General features: G+C 37.5%; 1 protein-coding gene across 1 annotated transcript; it reads right to left on the reverse strand.

The window, feature by feature from the left end:
- Positions 1-7445: 7445 nt before the first annotated feature.
- On the reverse strand, positions 7446-8396 carry LOC114100653 (olfactory receptor 8C8-like). Its single transcript, XM_034636473.1, has one exon. It carries the CDS (start codon positions 8370-8372, stop codon positions 7446-7448), a length of 927 nt encoding a protein of 308 aa, XP_034492364.1. The 5' UTR covers positions 8373-8396.
- Positions 8397-16971: the final 8575 nt, after the last annotated feature.

Raw genomic sequence — 16971 nt, forward strand, 5'->3', positions numbered from 1 at the left:
AAGAATAGAAGTTGATGCTAAAAATGAACCCTTACTATTTAACCCCAGAAGGAGATCTAGAATTGCTGGTTTCCAAGCTCAAGTTTTTCTGAAAACACACAGCAAAGCCTCCAAAACACAAGATTTTTCTATGCTGATCCTTGAAAAATCCCCATTTACTTTTTTGTCTATGTCCAGGAATAATGCTAAATGATCTCCTAGTGCCTCTGAAGAGCATTTCTTTCTTTCCCTTCACTCGGTCTTCACTCTGGCTGAATAGCAATAAATAATTGGTATTCTTCAAACCCATGCTTTATATAGCTTTGTGCTTGAAGGGAAACTTTTACAAAAAGATGGTTCAGTGCTCACCTAGTTTCCTTGGAGGCCTCACTAATGCTGAACATCAAGGGCCTTCCTACCCACTGTCCTAAGAGAACAAATTTCTCATGATGAGAGAGATAATAGCAATCAGCTTAGATCTGTCTCCCACATGCTAGCAGAGCAACTCTCAAAAATATACTGAGATTTCTATTTGAAAATATCTCCAGAAGTTTCTCTTCATTTGCAAATGGAAAACAAAAACTTCACATGAGTGCCTCCAAAACATAACCTCACTCACATGGGAATCTATCTCATGTCCCCTAGAAAGTTATTTAGAAGCACAGAGAATTATACTCTCCTTTACAATTTCTTCCCAAGTTGGATGAGCACCTTGAGGTTAGAAATTAATAAGCATTGGGTCTTTTGAGATTCAAAGGGAATACTCAATTTGTAATTTCCCACTAGGAATTCCTGATCCCCAGGGCAAAGTAGGGTGTGGTCTCCATGGCCATTCCCCTCAACATCCAATGCAGAGATCTACAGGAGGACTGTCCAGGGTATAGTCACTTGCCAGTTCCAGCATATTCCTTCAGGCTAAAGGATTGCATTAATAAATTTTAGACCATAGACTTAAAACTCTACATACTTTGGAGTTCATACTAATGAAGAATGTTGTAGCAGAAAAGTCTCAAAGAATAGGGGTAAGTTCTTAAATCAGTCTGAAGTTAAATACAGACTTTGAATGTCCTAACAAAGAGACTTTCAACAAATGATAGAACTTTTCTGACTCTTGTTTATTCAAATACATATAATGAGGTCCATAAAATGCTATCTTATTGGGTTGTTGGAATAACATGATTCTGGCAAACCATTAGCTTCTTGCCTGGCATATAAAAAGACCTGATAGTACCACTTACATATTCCTCTGTTCCACACACATGTTCACATACACTAGGGTTTCTTAAACCTGGCACTACTGATATTTGAAGGAGGTAGGCTTAGCTGTAGGGCTGTTGAATGCACCACATCCTTGGCATTTATCAGATCACAGTGCTAGCCCTTCCCTGTGTACATATGCAAATAAAATACTAGTGTGATCATCAAATCTTTCTATAGATACTGTGAAATGTCCCTGGGGTAGTCTAGAAGTTCTGAAAACAATACTCCAATGGCACTTTTGCATGCAGAGTAATTTGAACTGAAGGACATTTGAAGTGTTCAGAATGAAGTTTATTTCTGACCATGTCTCACTTCTTTTCCTACTTTCATTAATCCCCCAAGGCAGGTCACAGAAAATAACAGTTATTTTCCTCAAGGCAGGTGGAGAAATTAGAACCCCTCTCCCCAAATTAAGCCATGAAGTCTAGAAATGTAATTCCAATCTTTTCTCACCTTTCTTTGTAGGAGCTGGACATAAAGTAATTCTCCGATCTTCCTGGTTTGAGGGAAGACCATAAGACCCTCATTCCACAAATTTCCACCTCCATCTTCAGGAGGAGGGAATGCCACATAGAGACTAAGAAATAGAACACACAACCTTTCCGGGATTCTCCTTTTATTCAAGTATATTAGATCTAATCTTTTTTGCCAATCACATTTCTACATGGCTGTCCATTCTTCATCAAACGTAACCATAAATACAGCAAATCCAAGTCAAATCTCCTCAAGGCAACCTGTGCCAGAAGACATGGGGAGCTGATAGTACAAGGACATAAATGGTTTCATATTAACCAGGCAGGGTTCAGTCTTATTGTGGGGCTGTGTCTCTCTCCCAACATTTGTATTGCTTGCTTCTGCTTGGTTTTAATCTCATATGGGCTCTCCAGTGCAGTGAAAAGAGATCCAACAGAATTGCTATCAATTGTACCATCAAGGAGAAAATAAAAGATTTTTTAAAAATAATTTTCTTCAAAGATTATGGTAAAATGGCTATTATTAACATATACTTGTCCTCAAGGTTTGGCATGTGCTAATCAGGCAGGATTATATTATGTACAGCGTGAAAACAGTCTATCACAATCATATAATGTGTGTTGCCTGTACAGAAATGGTCCATTCAAAAAATAAAACAGTAACAACAAATAACATGCTACGTATTTCCAACACAGGTTATTTAAAAGAAAAATGGTTATGTGGATATTGCAAAGAAGAAACAGCAAAAAGTTAAAATACATGAAAAAAATGCAGAGATTTATAAACTAGAGAAAATTTTTATTTTTATTGGAGTTCAACAAATGATGTCATGATCTCTGAATGATTTCATTAAGTACATCGCTGATTATTTGACAAGCATCTCTTGTCTCATGATGTGGGACCTTTGTCCTGTTCTTTGACCTGAGTGGTCCCATGTAAGAGGGAAACTGTCAGTTTATGGATTAATACCTCAAGACCCCTTTTTAGACAATATTAAGCAATGGAAGTTTTTTGAAAAATCATCTCTTAGGCCGGAAAACTAAAAAACATTAATGAAAGCAAAGCCATCCAGTCTGCATAATACATGTGAACTACTAAGCACAGTCTCTTTAGTTCTATCTTCTTTATCCAACCAACAAGCCCAGCTTTGTAAAAAGCAGTCCTGTCAGATCTGCCTAAAGAGGGTCTAACAGCTGGTGTCCTGCTTATGTAAATCATGGTTAATCCCCATGTGGGTAGACTGTTTAACCCATATGTCCTAACATCTTTAGAGTGTAAAAACTTGGAACATAGTATACAAGAATTAATGTCATCCTTCCAGTTATGAACATCCATACATAATTAAATGTACTTTGTAAACAAGATAAATTATTATATTACTATTATATGTGATATATTATATATTATTATATTAATAAGCAGTTTGCGCCAAAATAAAAATAAAAACCTTCTAAAATTGACAATCTTATACATATCCTATATCAACATCTCTAAACCTTAAATTTTTCTTGAAATAGAGGTTGAATAAAGCAAATTTGCCTTTAACCTTGTTCACACTACTTAAAATGGCTACAAACCATATATAAGGTTGATTGATACTTTCATAACTTTGTGACTTAACAAGCAAAATTTAGTTATTAAGATAACAATCATGATTTACAGCATTATATCCAGACTATCAGATTTTGTAAGTTTTATAGGTTTTGTATCAATAACACATAACACTTCATTGTAAAACCGGTAGTTCATGTAATCAGAATTGAAAAACAAAATAGTCTTTTTAACAAATAAAAGCTTGAATAAACCTGATTTCTTCTAGGACTTAATTTTGTTTTAAGCAATAAAAAAGAAAAAAAAGCAATAAAAAAGAAAGAAAGAAAAGAAAAATCAGCAGAAAACATAGGAACTCGTCTTTATAAAACATGAAATCTTTATTATTTAAGTCCATTCTTTGTAAATTTTGCTAAGAACTCATCAATCATTGTCCATTGGGTTTCATTTATTAATGCATTTTTAAAGTTGTTTTAAGTTCCTATAGAATTTAAGCATTGCTAGACTTTTAACATCAGGCATGGCACAAGATCCACGGCAAGGCTTTGAGGGACATTTTTTAAAGGCAATGAAGCACCTCTTTGATTAGAATACTAAAATTCAAGCAGGTTTTACAGAAAATACAAAGCCATACATGGAATTATTTGAGTCATTCTATAAGAAAGACTATATAAGCTCATTTTTAACTCTAGGTTAGTTTACAGAAAATTATATAGTCTTTATTTATTTTTACTGAAGGTAATTAACATTAATTTTATTTTATTGTTTACTATTTATTTAATTACTTACCTACTTCTTATTACTGGGGTACTGGTGATTGAATCCAGGAATGTTCTACCATTCAACTATATCCCCAGCACATTCAACTCTTGTATTTTGAAACAGGGGTTTTGGAAAATGGCTGAAGCTGGCCTTGAATTTACAATCCTCCTGCCTCTACCTCCCAAGTGCTTAGGATTACAGGTGGGTGTCAAAGACCTGTACTCCTTGGGCACATGAAACATAATCTCCACCAACAGTCCAGAGTTCTTTTGCCCACAGTGGCTCCGTTCCTTCTCCTGTGACTGCTATACCTGACATCCAGGTGGTGGGGCACCTCTTTCGGCTATTATAATGGAGCAGGGAATTCACTTCATCTCATTCTCTTACTCCTGCCAAACACATGGTACACTGTCATATCAGATCTCCTTACTCTTGACCTCTCAGGACACTCAAAGAGAAACCCCAAATGTACCAGGTCCAAGTTGACAATTCTGGGCACACACGATGCTTTCCTATGCCCCACTTGCCATTCTGTCGGCCATGCTATATAGTTAAATAGCTCTGTTCTGGACTTTATTCATGAGGGACAAAGATTGAGAACTGTGTAGAAGTACCTAAAAACCTTTCATTAATAAGCCAATATTCGCATGTCTTTAACCTGTGTTAATATGGCGTTCAATATCAGTAGAACGAAGATTTTACATTTGAAATTGCCAATATGAAAAAACAGTAGGAGAAGAAAGTAGTACATGGCAATATAAATATGTTTAATCGACTACACATACAAAACATCTAAATATTTAATAATTATCAAATAAACATACATGTTCTAAAATTAGTCTATGTTAAATTTACATATTATATTAATTCATAAAACTTACCTTGAATTTAAGTAATTTAGTTATAGATATTGCTAAATTTGGGGGGGTTGTTTTTGTTTTTATTTTTGTTTTTGTTTTGGTATGGGAGGGTACCAGGGATTGAATTCATGGGCACTCAACCACTGTGACACATCCTCAGCCCTATTTTGTAGTTTGTTTTTTTTTAATTTAGAGATGGTCTCAGTTGCTTAGGGTCTCGCTTTTGCTGAGGCTGGTTTTGAACTTGCAATCCTCTTGCCTCAGCCTCCCAAGCTGCTGGGATTAAAGGCATGTGCCACCACAGCTTGCTAAATTTGGTCTTTATTGAAAAAATAAATCAACTGCATTTGCCAGGTCAATACTATAGATTTAACCTGAAAATTTGAGCCATTGACATCACAGTACAGAGCCAGGCTACCTCTGATTGGTTCTCCACCAGGCTGCACCACTGACTCCAATATCATTCTCAGACCACAGATAATGTGCTATGTCTGAGACTCACTTTTCACCTTTTTGTTAATTATGCAGGGTTTTATAAACGTGGATGTAATACAGCTCATTCTGTGTCCTAGTGAAAGCATTCTATGTCTTTATTAAAATACATATTTTTTAGAGTGAAATTCAAAACAGTGGTAAGCTCTTTTTTTTAAACCAGGCACTGTGCTAAATATAGATGAACGAATGAAACTATACACTGGTCATTGAGCCACTTCTAGAGGAATAGCATTTCAAAACATTATAATAGTGACAAAAATATTGCAGTAAAGATTGAATTAAAGTATTTAGTTGGCATCATTATCTTCTAAAGTTATTCTTATGAACCAATATTGTAGAACCATAGAAAAATAACAAATATAATAATCTCAGGGATAATGAACTGTTGTCTCCTGACAAGGATTCATCCACCATGGAAAATAAATAATTTCTCTGTAACACACACAACAAGAAAATTAATAAGAGCACAATTTTCTATTCTTTTTACTATACATAACTTTTTCATTTACTCTAAACAATAGAATAATGTCTGATAGGATTATGCTGCTATGGAAACAATGACATGTCTCACCAGAGATCCTTGGCATGAACTCAGCCTCATATCTTCGGAAAAATATTCACTCTTAGAAAAAGGTTGAGATTAAAGGCTTCCTTGTAGGTTGTCCAGTTTACACCACTATAAATCAGAATATTGCAGGTGCATGGCATGTTTCCCTTAGCCACCAAAGCCTCATAGATCATCCCTGCTATGGGAATCTTACTCAGGGCATTATCTCATAAAAACCCAATTTTCAGGCTCAAGCTGAAACAACTTTCCAGAAGTTCTCTCTGTTCCTTAATCTTCCTTCCTTCCCTTCCTTCCTTCCTTCCCTTCCTTCCTTCCTTCCTTCCTTCCTTCCTTCCTTCCTTCCTTCCTTCCTTCCTTCCTTCCTTTTTCTTCCTAGGATGCCCAAAAGCCCCCCCACACACCAAAAATGGTTAAATGCACAAGAGAATCTGGATCATTAGGTGTACAGCCATAAGCAAATCACAGAATCATTTCCTGATACAGGGAACAGGAAAACAATATATACATTTAAAAGTTATTTGAAAAGAATGCAGCAGATAATACGGGCCACAGACTTCTAACAGACTAGAATAAATCAAATTGAAAAAATAAATTGCAGTTGGGTAATATTTATCCCATACATTTTTGTTTTGTGTTTTTAAAGGTAAAAGTACACTTTCCTTTGTAAAAAGGAATACTCAGTATGCAGCTGGGAAGACAAAGGACATTGACCTTACACATGACAACAAGGTCTAAGTCAGGAATATCATTGTTCAAATTTGAAGCAAAGCCAAAGACACAATCCACAAATACATGGACAAATAGGTGACAATTTCAATTCTATTTATTACAGTCTAGCAATCAACCAATGCTGTGTCACTATGGGTGAGTTTTGACAAAGGCGGGCATAGTGGTGGGTCTCATCCATCCTCACATATACATAGGAATAGAAATATAGTCTAATAAAGCACACACTATCATCACAGATATAAGAATAAATTCCCAGAAGAGGCACATCACTAAAGTCATGTTGAAGAAACCTGAAAAAATGTACATTGACTTTGTCCACAATTTTTGCCTTGACCTCTGTTTTCATGCAGTTATAGGTAATAAAACACCAAAAACTGGAAAAATTTTGTACAATTGTCTCCGAAGAGTGAGAAATAAATGAACTTGTCAGAAAAAACACAACTCCTTGGGCTTCCCTGGATAGAGAAGATATACAAGAATGAAAACAGGAGTTCATCTTTAGATAGGAAAAATATCAGCCCAGTGGCTCATTTTATATGGGAAATAAAGATCAGGTTGAAGCCTCCTTAGAAGGGACTCACAAAGCCACTAAGCCCACATGGTTATGTCGTATGGTGAGAGAGGGAAAGGTGTTACACCAGAAATACTACCCAGTCTTTAAAGAAAGATGAACAGAAGAAAGAAGAGAAGGAAAGTAAGTAGAAGGAGCAAGAAGCAACAAAATTCAACAAAGGGAATAGAAACTAAGGCATCCCCACTGGTTCTGCTCAGTTTGTGACTCTCTTCAGGGTTCTCTTCAGAGCAACTTTGACATCCTTGTTCCTGAGGCTGTAAATGAGAGGGTTCAGCGCTGGCACCACAAAAGTGTAAATAAGTGAGAAATATTTCCCCTGGTCCACAGACCCAGAAGATGATGGCTTGACATGAGTGAGCAGCCCAGATCCATAGAACAGGCCAACAGCTACTATGTGAGAACCACAGGTGCTCATGGCTTTGGACCAACCCTTAGCTGAAGACATATGAATGATATTGTAAAGAATCAAAGCATAGGAGATGAAGATAATGAGGCTAGATACAATGATAACTGTCCCCACGACAACAGATTTTGCAAGTTCATTGGCATATGTGCTGCTGCAGGAGAGCTGGAGCAGTGGGACAATGTCACACATATAATGGTTAATGAGGTTGTAGTCACAAAAGCTGAGCCTGATCATGCACCCTGTGTGCACCATGGCACCAGCAAACCCCATCAAGTAAGAACCCAACATCAGCAGAGAACAGACTCTAGGGGACATGACCACCCTGTACAGCAGAGGCTGACAGATGGCCACATAGCGATCATAGGCCATGGCTGTCAGCACATAGCACTCTGAGTTCACAAAAAAGCAGTAGAAAAATAACTGAGTCATGCATCCTGCAAAGGAGATGATGTTCCTCTCTGAAACAAAGCTCATCAGCATTTTGGGGGTGAAGACAAATGAATAACAGAAGTCAATGAAGGACAGATTGAAGAGGAAAAAGTACATGGGGGTGTGAAGGTGTGAATTCAGGAAAATTAAATTCATTAAGCTTAAGTTTCCCACCACAGTGACAGCATAGTTCACCAAGAACAGGAAAAACAGGGGCAGCTGCAGCTCAGGTTGGTCTGTTAGTCCCATAAGGATGAATTCTGTCACGGAGGAGTCATTTTCCATAGCTTCTGGCTTCAGGTGTGGGACCTGTAGGAAAAAAAAGAATAGAAAGAGATGTTAACAATGAACCCTTACTGTTTAATACCAGAAGGAGAGGAGGAGCTGCTGGTTTCCAAGCTTAGAGTTGTCTGAAGACACACAGTAAGGCCTCCAAAGACCAAAACTTCCTCTTATGGTCCTTTAGAAATCCCCATTTACTCCATTCCCCATCTATTTTTTCTGTCAAGGAAAAATGTTAACTGACCTCCCAGTGTCTCTGGCCAGCATTTCCTCCCACTGTTCACTTGAATTCAACTAATGTGTGGACTTTTCCAGATCCATGAATTATGTAGCTTTGGTTTGAAGGGACAGTTTCAATACAAAGATGGTTCAGTGCTTACCTAGTTCCCCTGGAGGTTTCACTGATGCTGGACCTCAAGGGCCTTCCTCTTCACTATCCTGAGGGAACAAAGTGTCTCATAATGAGAGCAGTAATAGCAATCAGCTTAGATCAGTCTCTCACATGCTAGCTGAGAAACTCTAAGAATATACCAGGATTTATATTTGAAAATGTTTCCATAAGGTTCTTTTCACTCACAAGAAGCAAAACAATAACTTCACATGAGCCTCCAAAACATAACCTCACTCACATGGAAATCTATCTCATGACCCATAGTTCTAGAAAGTTAATTAGAAGTACAGAGAATTATGCTCTCCTTAATGATTTCCTCCCAAGTTGGATGAAACCCTTGAGGGTAGATTTACTGAGCCTGTGTATAGACCCTACATAATAGGCCTAACATTAGATCTTTGAAACTCAAAAGGTGTACTCAATTTGTAATTTCCCACCAGGAATTCTTGATGCCGTGGGTAGAGTAGAGGGTAGCCCCCATGGCCATGTTCCTTGTGTTGAATACAGAGCTCCACAGGAAAAATGCTCTGCTGATTTTAAAAAGAGCGAACTCTCAAGTCAGACTGTCTGAATTTAAATCCACAGGGTTTCTCCACTTCCAAATTTTGAGATGTTAGGCTAGTTATATAACTTCTTTATCCTTGGTATCCTAATCTGTAAAATGAGAATAGAAGCTGCTATGAGGTTTGAATGATTTCTTCCATATAAAGTATTAGAATACTTCCTGTTATAGTTTGGATGTATGGTGTCCCCCGAAAGCTCCCATGTGAAACAATGCAAGGTTTGGAGGAGAAATGATTGGGTTATAGCCTAAGCCTAATCAGAGAGTTAATCCCTGATGGGATTAACTAAATTGGTAGGGTGTGGCTGGAGGAGGTGGGAATTGAGGTGTGGCTTCTGTGTATATATTTGTATCTGGCAAGTGGAGTCTCTCTACCTTCTGATCACTGTGATGTGAGCTGCTTCCTTCTGCCATTCTCTCCCACCATGATATTCAGCCTCACCTTCAGCCCTGAGGAATGGAGCCTGACTTCTATGAACTAAGACTTCTGAAGTCTTGAGCCCTCAAATAAACTTTTCCTCCTCTACAGTTGTTCTGGTCAGGTCCTTTAGTCATAGCAGTGAAAAAGATGACTAAAACACCACCTGAAAAATAGCCTCTGACATGTTCTGCCCTCCTCAGTCGTGAACCTCACTCATATTGACTCTATCTTAGATAGCAGGCACCTGTCCCCTACCTGCCTTGTTATACCAATACCAAGACCCTCAAATAACTCTCAGACCCACATTGCCATTCCAATTAAGCCTTTATTGCTGGCCAGCAGTAGACACTCTGCTCTCTAAAGAACGAAATAGAGTGGTGCGCCCACCTTCAGTTGACCTCAAAAAACCACAAAAGGGACATTTGGGGGCTTAGCCAATGAAAGCAAGCAAGTACAGAAGCTGAATTGGGCAGTTAATGAGACAATGCAATGGGTACATTGGTATTTCCCACAGGACTTTCCAGGTTGGCATAGCAGCAAGCAAGCAGAAGAGAAGTGGGTCAAAATGACCTTAGTTGAGTACTAGTTAGAGAATGGTTACTAATGTCTAGACAATTAATCTCTCACAATTAATCTTGGGTACATTGCCCAAGAAAAATGGAAAGCAAAGAGAACAGTTTTACATTGTATAAGTATTGCTATTTTGTGTTGCCAAGTAATGCTAGGTAACTGTGAATGGGTACAGAGGTGGGGCTTTCCCACGGGAGAAATATTTCTTACATGATATGGAGTCTCAGGGTAAAATGGAGTCTGTTTGGTCATTGCCCATATAGCCTGGCCCATAACACCTTTCCAGACATATCTTAGTATTGAAGATTTCAAAATCATTTGTCCATAATGCATTCACATGGTTAAAAAGTCAAAAATTTTTAAAAAGATATGAAGGTGAAATTTTCCTTTCTACCCTTGTCTCTTATCATCTCTTTCCCCCCTGGAGACAACAAATGTGATCAATTACAATCAATACATTTTACTCATTTTTAATAAAATCATTGTGCATTATCCTACCAATTTTATTCAAATAGTAACATATATGCACTGTTTGTCAATTACTTTTTCCAAATTTATTTATTTATAATTGATATCTAAAATTGCATGTATTTATTATGTACAACATAATGTTTTGAAGTGTATATACATTATGAACTCCTTTAACCTGGCTAATTAACAGATTCATTACCTCAAATGCTGTCATTTTGTGCTAAGAAAAATTAACATCCATTCTTATTGCATTTTTCAAGAGTAGAATTAACTGTAGTTGCTTAACTATAGTTACCATGCTGTACAATATATTACTTGAATTTATTTCTCCTAACTGTAACTATGTAGCCTTTAACCAAAATCTCTTCTACCTCTAACCCCCAACTCTGATATATACCATTTCTTGGGAAACAACTGGATAATGAGTAAGATTTAGGATCTGGGAAAGAATAAATGCAGAAGAATAATGAAGAAGAGTACCAGATGATATCTGTGCAACTAGTCTATAGGCCAACCAGCACAGACTGAAACATAGTATAAAAAAGTTTTTACCACTCACCAATACATTTCAGAGTTAGTTTAATATTCACACATGAAGATGTATTCATTGTTTATATACCTTCATAGCATGTTTTATACAAACATACATTTGATTAGTCCTTCTTTGATTAATTTCTAAGTTAATCCCAGTCCTTTGCTATTATCAAAGAAAGTAGTAATGAATAACTCAGTACATAAATCTTCAGGAATATGTATAAATTTTTAGTGTGCAATTATGAAGTCTACGGGTATATATATTTCTAAACTTGGTAAGCATTGTTAAACTTCTCTACTAGTACCTATTTCTTTGACCCACATGAATTTGTCTCTATACTTTTATGAGCCTGGTGATGTGCCTCTGAAGATTACATTTTTACTTTGCCAACCAGCTTAGTATTTGATTCCATCAATATGCAATGCGTCTGCCAAAAATTTTTTAAAGTATCTAAAAATATGTGAAAACAAATTGAATATATGAAATAAGTTAGAGGAATATTATTTGAATCCTTGACATCAATTTAATCATATGCAATGAAAAATAGCAAGCACACTGCTTCCAAATGTCATATTTGGTATTATGTAAATAACCAGAGTTAAAAATCTTTTTTCTCCTTATGCATGTGAAACACAATTATATGGGTATGTATTTGGGGGGAATAATTCTCCATTCAATGTCATATTGGTGGGATGCACTGTCCAACTTCCAGCCATGGAAACCACATGGGAAAGAAGACCCATATTCCCTAGCAGCCAGGAAACAGGCTCTCTTACTCCATTTTGTGTTGTTATAACAATTCATTGAAGCTAACAACTTCATAATAAAAAGTTTATGGTTTTGGAGGCTGAAAGTCTTGAGATTTACTGGCCCCCTCTTTTTTTGACTCTGGTGAGGGTCTCCTTAGCTGCATCACAGCACTATGAGAAAGCTGACAAGGAAGTAGTTGCATGCAAAAAAGCTAAGTCTGTGCAGAAACCTTGCTTTATAACAATCTGCTCTCATGAAATACTCAATCCAAAACACGAGCACTAATCCCTACCAAAGATGATGCCCAACATGAGCTAATTACCTTCCACTATGCCCCACCTCTTAAGGTTCCACCACTTCCCACCACTGCCACACGGGGGACCAAGCTTCCAACACACAAACCTTTGGGGGGCACACTCATATCATTGTACAAGTACTTTGACTTAAGTTCAATCCGTTGCATGCTTCCACCTGAGAATTATATCTGCAATAATGCAAACATGTGGAACCACTGGAAACCATTTGCATGGCGGCAGTGGAATCCAGGGGTGGTGTCAGCTATATGGAGAAGAGGTGCAGCATTGTGGCTGAAATATCTCCTGATCTTGATCTGTGAAGTTGCCTTCATCCTGTTAATTCTCCTTAAAAAAGTTAACCCCACACAAGTCTGTGCATCCCAGTGTTCTTTCTGCCAAATTTAGAGTCACTTCCTGTCATGTCAATGTAAACTTTAACATAGTACTTTTCTTCATTATAAGCTATAAAAAATGTTATCTTCTGCTGGTAACATAAATAAATGTTGCAAATAAAATTGTAGGGTGCAGGAAAATGGATGGAACTACAGACCATCATGTTGGGCAAATTAAACCAGACTCAAAAAGTCAGGGATCATGTGTTCTCTCTCATATGTGGCTAGAGAGACAAACATTTTTAAGAGGGGCCTCATGTAGGTAGAAAGGTAACTAGTAGAATTGAGAAAAGGGATCAGGGATAGGAAGGAGGGTAGATACCGGGGAATGAAATTGCTCAAATTATGCTATGTACATGCATGAATGTATCATAATGAACACTACTATTATGTATAATTATAGTGTACCAATTTTTAAAATTATAGGCTGCTTAACTCACAATTCATAATTGAAAGTAATAGTTCTATAGTTCTTATAAATTTCTCTGTACCCTATTTTACAAAGGGAAAACTCCAGTTTCCTCTGATGGTAAGAATGTCATTATTAGCATCCCCAATAATGAGTCCTCTTTCATCTAACACCACCTCATCTGCTGCAACATTGGATTTTCACCTCTAAAAACTATGAGATATAGGTTGAATACAAGCTTTTCATACATTAAAAGTCAAAGATAATATAAAATCAAAATGACCTTGTTTACCTGGATTGTCTGATTTAGGCTACATTCAAATCACACTCTCAAAATGTTTGGTAACAATAACATGACACTTTGGTGCCCAACTAAATTCAACATCATGTTAATTTTATTAACTGTGGACTTTGTATTCCATGATATTTGTTCATGGAGGAAATTAATAAACAAGACAATGTATGTCATATAATGTTCACAAATTCTCAGTTCAACACTCACCTCTCCTGTGGGTTTCCAAGATTGGGAATCTGCTACTACATATCACAAACACCCCTGACATCTTGATATGATGATAAGTAATTTAAATATGGCTTTTGTCCTAGAAGAGCTTCAAATCTGGTAGAATCTACACAGCAATTTTATACTCACTGGAAGGATAAGTACATTGATACCTAAGCACATAAGATTGGTTTAAGAGGTTGGGAACATTAAAAAAGAAAGTAATGTTTAAACAGAAAGCAGAAGAAGGAAGCAAGTTAACTGAACAAAAGGAGAGATGTGTGCTGTCGCATGAGGAGTGTGGAAGCAAGGCAGAGTGTGTTCTAGAAGAAACGTCATGAGAAAAGGGTTAAAGGTAATAGAGCACGATGCATCCTCAAAAGAGCACAAGTACATAGTGATTATACAGAAATCACAAATCAAAATGGAAAAATACTAATATCAGTTAGTACTAGATGATGTCTAAGGTGTAGCCCAGTATTCAGGGTGAGAATCTAACCAGTCTGAGTCAGCATTGGATAGTAATCAGTTTCCAAAGTATCAACAGAAGGAGGTAGGGGAAATAGCAGCAAGTCAAAGAGAATGCATGTTCCCAGAGATTTAGCATTTGCCCATTAATATCCAGTTTAGAAATGCAAGCTAATGTCCCCGAGCAGTGGGCATTGGATCCATATTTCCCATTGTTAAATTACATTAAATTTAGACCTGAGGAATCCCCTGTACTTCAATCCTTTAGAAATGAACCACAGCCTAACTTAAAACAAATAGCTGAATCTTAGTTGACAAAAGCATTGGAACTCCAGTCAATCTCAGGCAGCCAGTGATTCAAAAACAACAAAGCACCCAGCTGTAAGCAGTTAAGCTGTCTCTGGACATCACTTCCCTTTTCTGTTCATAAATGTTGCCTGATCATGTTGCAGTCCCAGAGTTCTTTGAACCTGCTTTGGTTCTGAATGCTGTCTGATTCTAGGATAAAAGCCAAGTAAAGTCTTTAAACTAAGTTCATTGCAATTTTGTCTTTTGACACCATCTTGGTTATTTTCAGCTCAGAGATGAATATGGATGAACCAGCCAAACACAAACGTTAGAACTTGAAACTGTGTATAACTGGGGAAGCATATAGACTCCTTCTTTTCCAAAGTAAACAGCCTGAGAAATTTTTGCTGTTATTTAGAAACAGAACACTAAATAAATTCACTGCTCTGCTGTTTCTTGGACTGTTGTTTTTCCTAAATTGCCTGAGGAAATAGTGGTAATATTCATTGAATCACTCATTCAGTCATTCAACACATCATAGCTGATGCTAAATCTGGGGTGTAATACCAAACAAAGCAGAGTTCCCTGCATTCATAGAATTCACACTACAGTAAGAAGTTGTAATTATGGTTTGGTAGAGAAGCATCCTATGACACATGTTAGGGTCCATAAACAAGTCAATATGGCGCCTGGCACTTTGCCAGAGAAAGTGGTTTGTGAAGTAATGCCAGCGAGCCATTAAGATGATAGATTCCTCATTGGTTGACTGCTGTACCTAGCTTATGTTAATTAAGATAAGCTGTGTGTATTCAGTTATGTATATATACCCCTCCTGCTCTACAATAAACGGCTCCCACTGCATCAGTCTTCACAAGTTGCTCATCGCCCCCGGTTAGTTTGCTGCAGCCAGACTGCGGAAGACACATACCACCTAACATATAAACTTAATATCTATTACATTATCATATGTATTATGCATCTTAACTTGGCATGAAGAACTTTTTACTCTATGATTCACTTGGACTTTTATTGTTGTTTTTGTCATTTAGGTTACATTTACAATTTTATCATAAAACTCACTAAAAATCATATTTACCAGAGCTAGTAAAACCATTTAACATGTGTCTAGACAAAGCCCAAATGAGATTAATAATGTCTGATGAAGTGGTGATGTGATGGGCTTCACGAATTCAAGACAAGATGGTCTATTTTGCTCCCACCTTTATTTGTTGTAACTGATACTTCATAAGAATTGGGAAGATCCCAGATGTGGTGGCATATGCCTGTAATTCCAGTGACTAGGGAGGCTGAGGCACAATTCAAAGCCAGCCTGGGAAAATTAGGGAGACCCTGTCTTTATATAAAATGAAAAGGGCTGAGGTTGTAGCTCAGTGGTAGAACTCCAGAGGGTTCAATCCCCAGTACAGCAAAAGAATAAAAATAAGTGGGAAGATGCATGCATAATTCAGTGCTATATCCTCAGGTCCAAATGCAGGGCCCAGTATATCTCTGATGCTTATTTGAATACTTCTTATACAACTGAACAGAAAAGATGGGAGATAAAAGTGATCAGTATCCAGAAAGCAGCCAATGGATGTGGGAGGTGGGAAATGAGGGGCCTGGAGGTGGAATGCTATGTCACGAGCTTGTTGCAGAGCCTTGGAGAATGTGACTATATTCCCACGGAATGTCCTCTGAACCCTGGAGTGAGGGGGTAGTAGACCTAGCTGACAGAAACTCAGGGTAAGGAGCATGGCTGTCCCTTCCACAGCAATATACATCCTATGATTTAGGGGCGGGAGGGAGGGTCAGTGCGTGCCAGGGAGCCTAGCCCTGTTGCCTATCAGATTACTGCTTCCTGAACACAGCCACATCCTGCAGAAGACTCAGAAATCCTTAAGGGCATTTTACAGGAGTTGAAATCCTGCAACAGTTAGTGAAAATGCAACCAGATGGACATTATCTATTTTAATGAATTAGTGTGTGGCTTTAAAAAACATTGGAGATCTTCTAGAACAACCACCTGTTCCATGGTCAAATACTTTTTAAGACATTCTGACAGCCATTCAGCTATTGTCTAGACAATTTTAGCCATGGTTTCTTCAAGGAAGAGGCATCTCAAGCTCCACAGATTATAGAATCACAGATCTGACAAAGATACTTTTCCCTAAAAGAATGCATGACAGTCTTCTTGCTGTCAAAAACTTGACTTTGGAAACAGAGAAATATTCTAATAACAGTGTTGTTAGAAGACCAGTTCATAGAGCATTTTGAAAACATCTGTATTTGTTTTACAAAAAGTTGTATAAACTGTAAATACATGCTGACAAAATTTTTAATGTAGATAGATTATAGATAAATAGATGGTAGAAAGAAAAGAAGGAAGGAAGGAAGGAAGGAAGGAAGGAAGGAAGGAAGGAAGGAAGGGAGGAAGGGAGGGAGGGAGGGAAAAGAAAACCTGGGCAGTTCAAAAGTGGAGACAAATGACAAAAGAATCTTTAACACTATGCTAGGCAGTTCACTGAAGTAGCCACCAGGTTGCGCTGA

Source organism: Marmota flaviventris, chromosome 9 (genome assembly GCF_047511675.1).
Source record: "Marmota flaviventris isolate mMarFla1 chromosome 9, mMarFla1.hap1, whole genome shotgun sequence".
Lineage (NCBI taxonomy): Eukaryota > Metazoa > Chordata > Mammalia > Rodentia > Sciuridae > Marmota > Marmota flaviventris.

Excerpts from the sequence above, each read along its gene's own strand:
- LOC114100653 (XM_034636473.1), bottom strand. The coding sequence starts at position 8,372 with ATGGAAAATGACTCCTCCGTGACAGAATTCATCCTTATGGGACTAACA.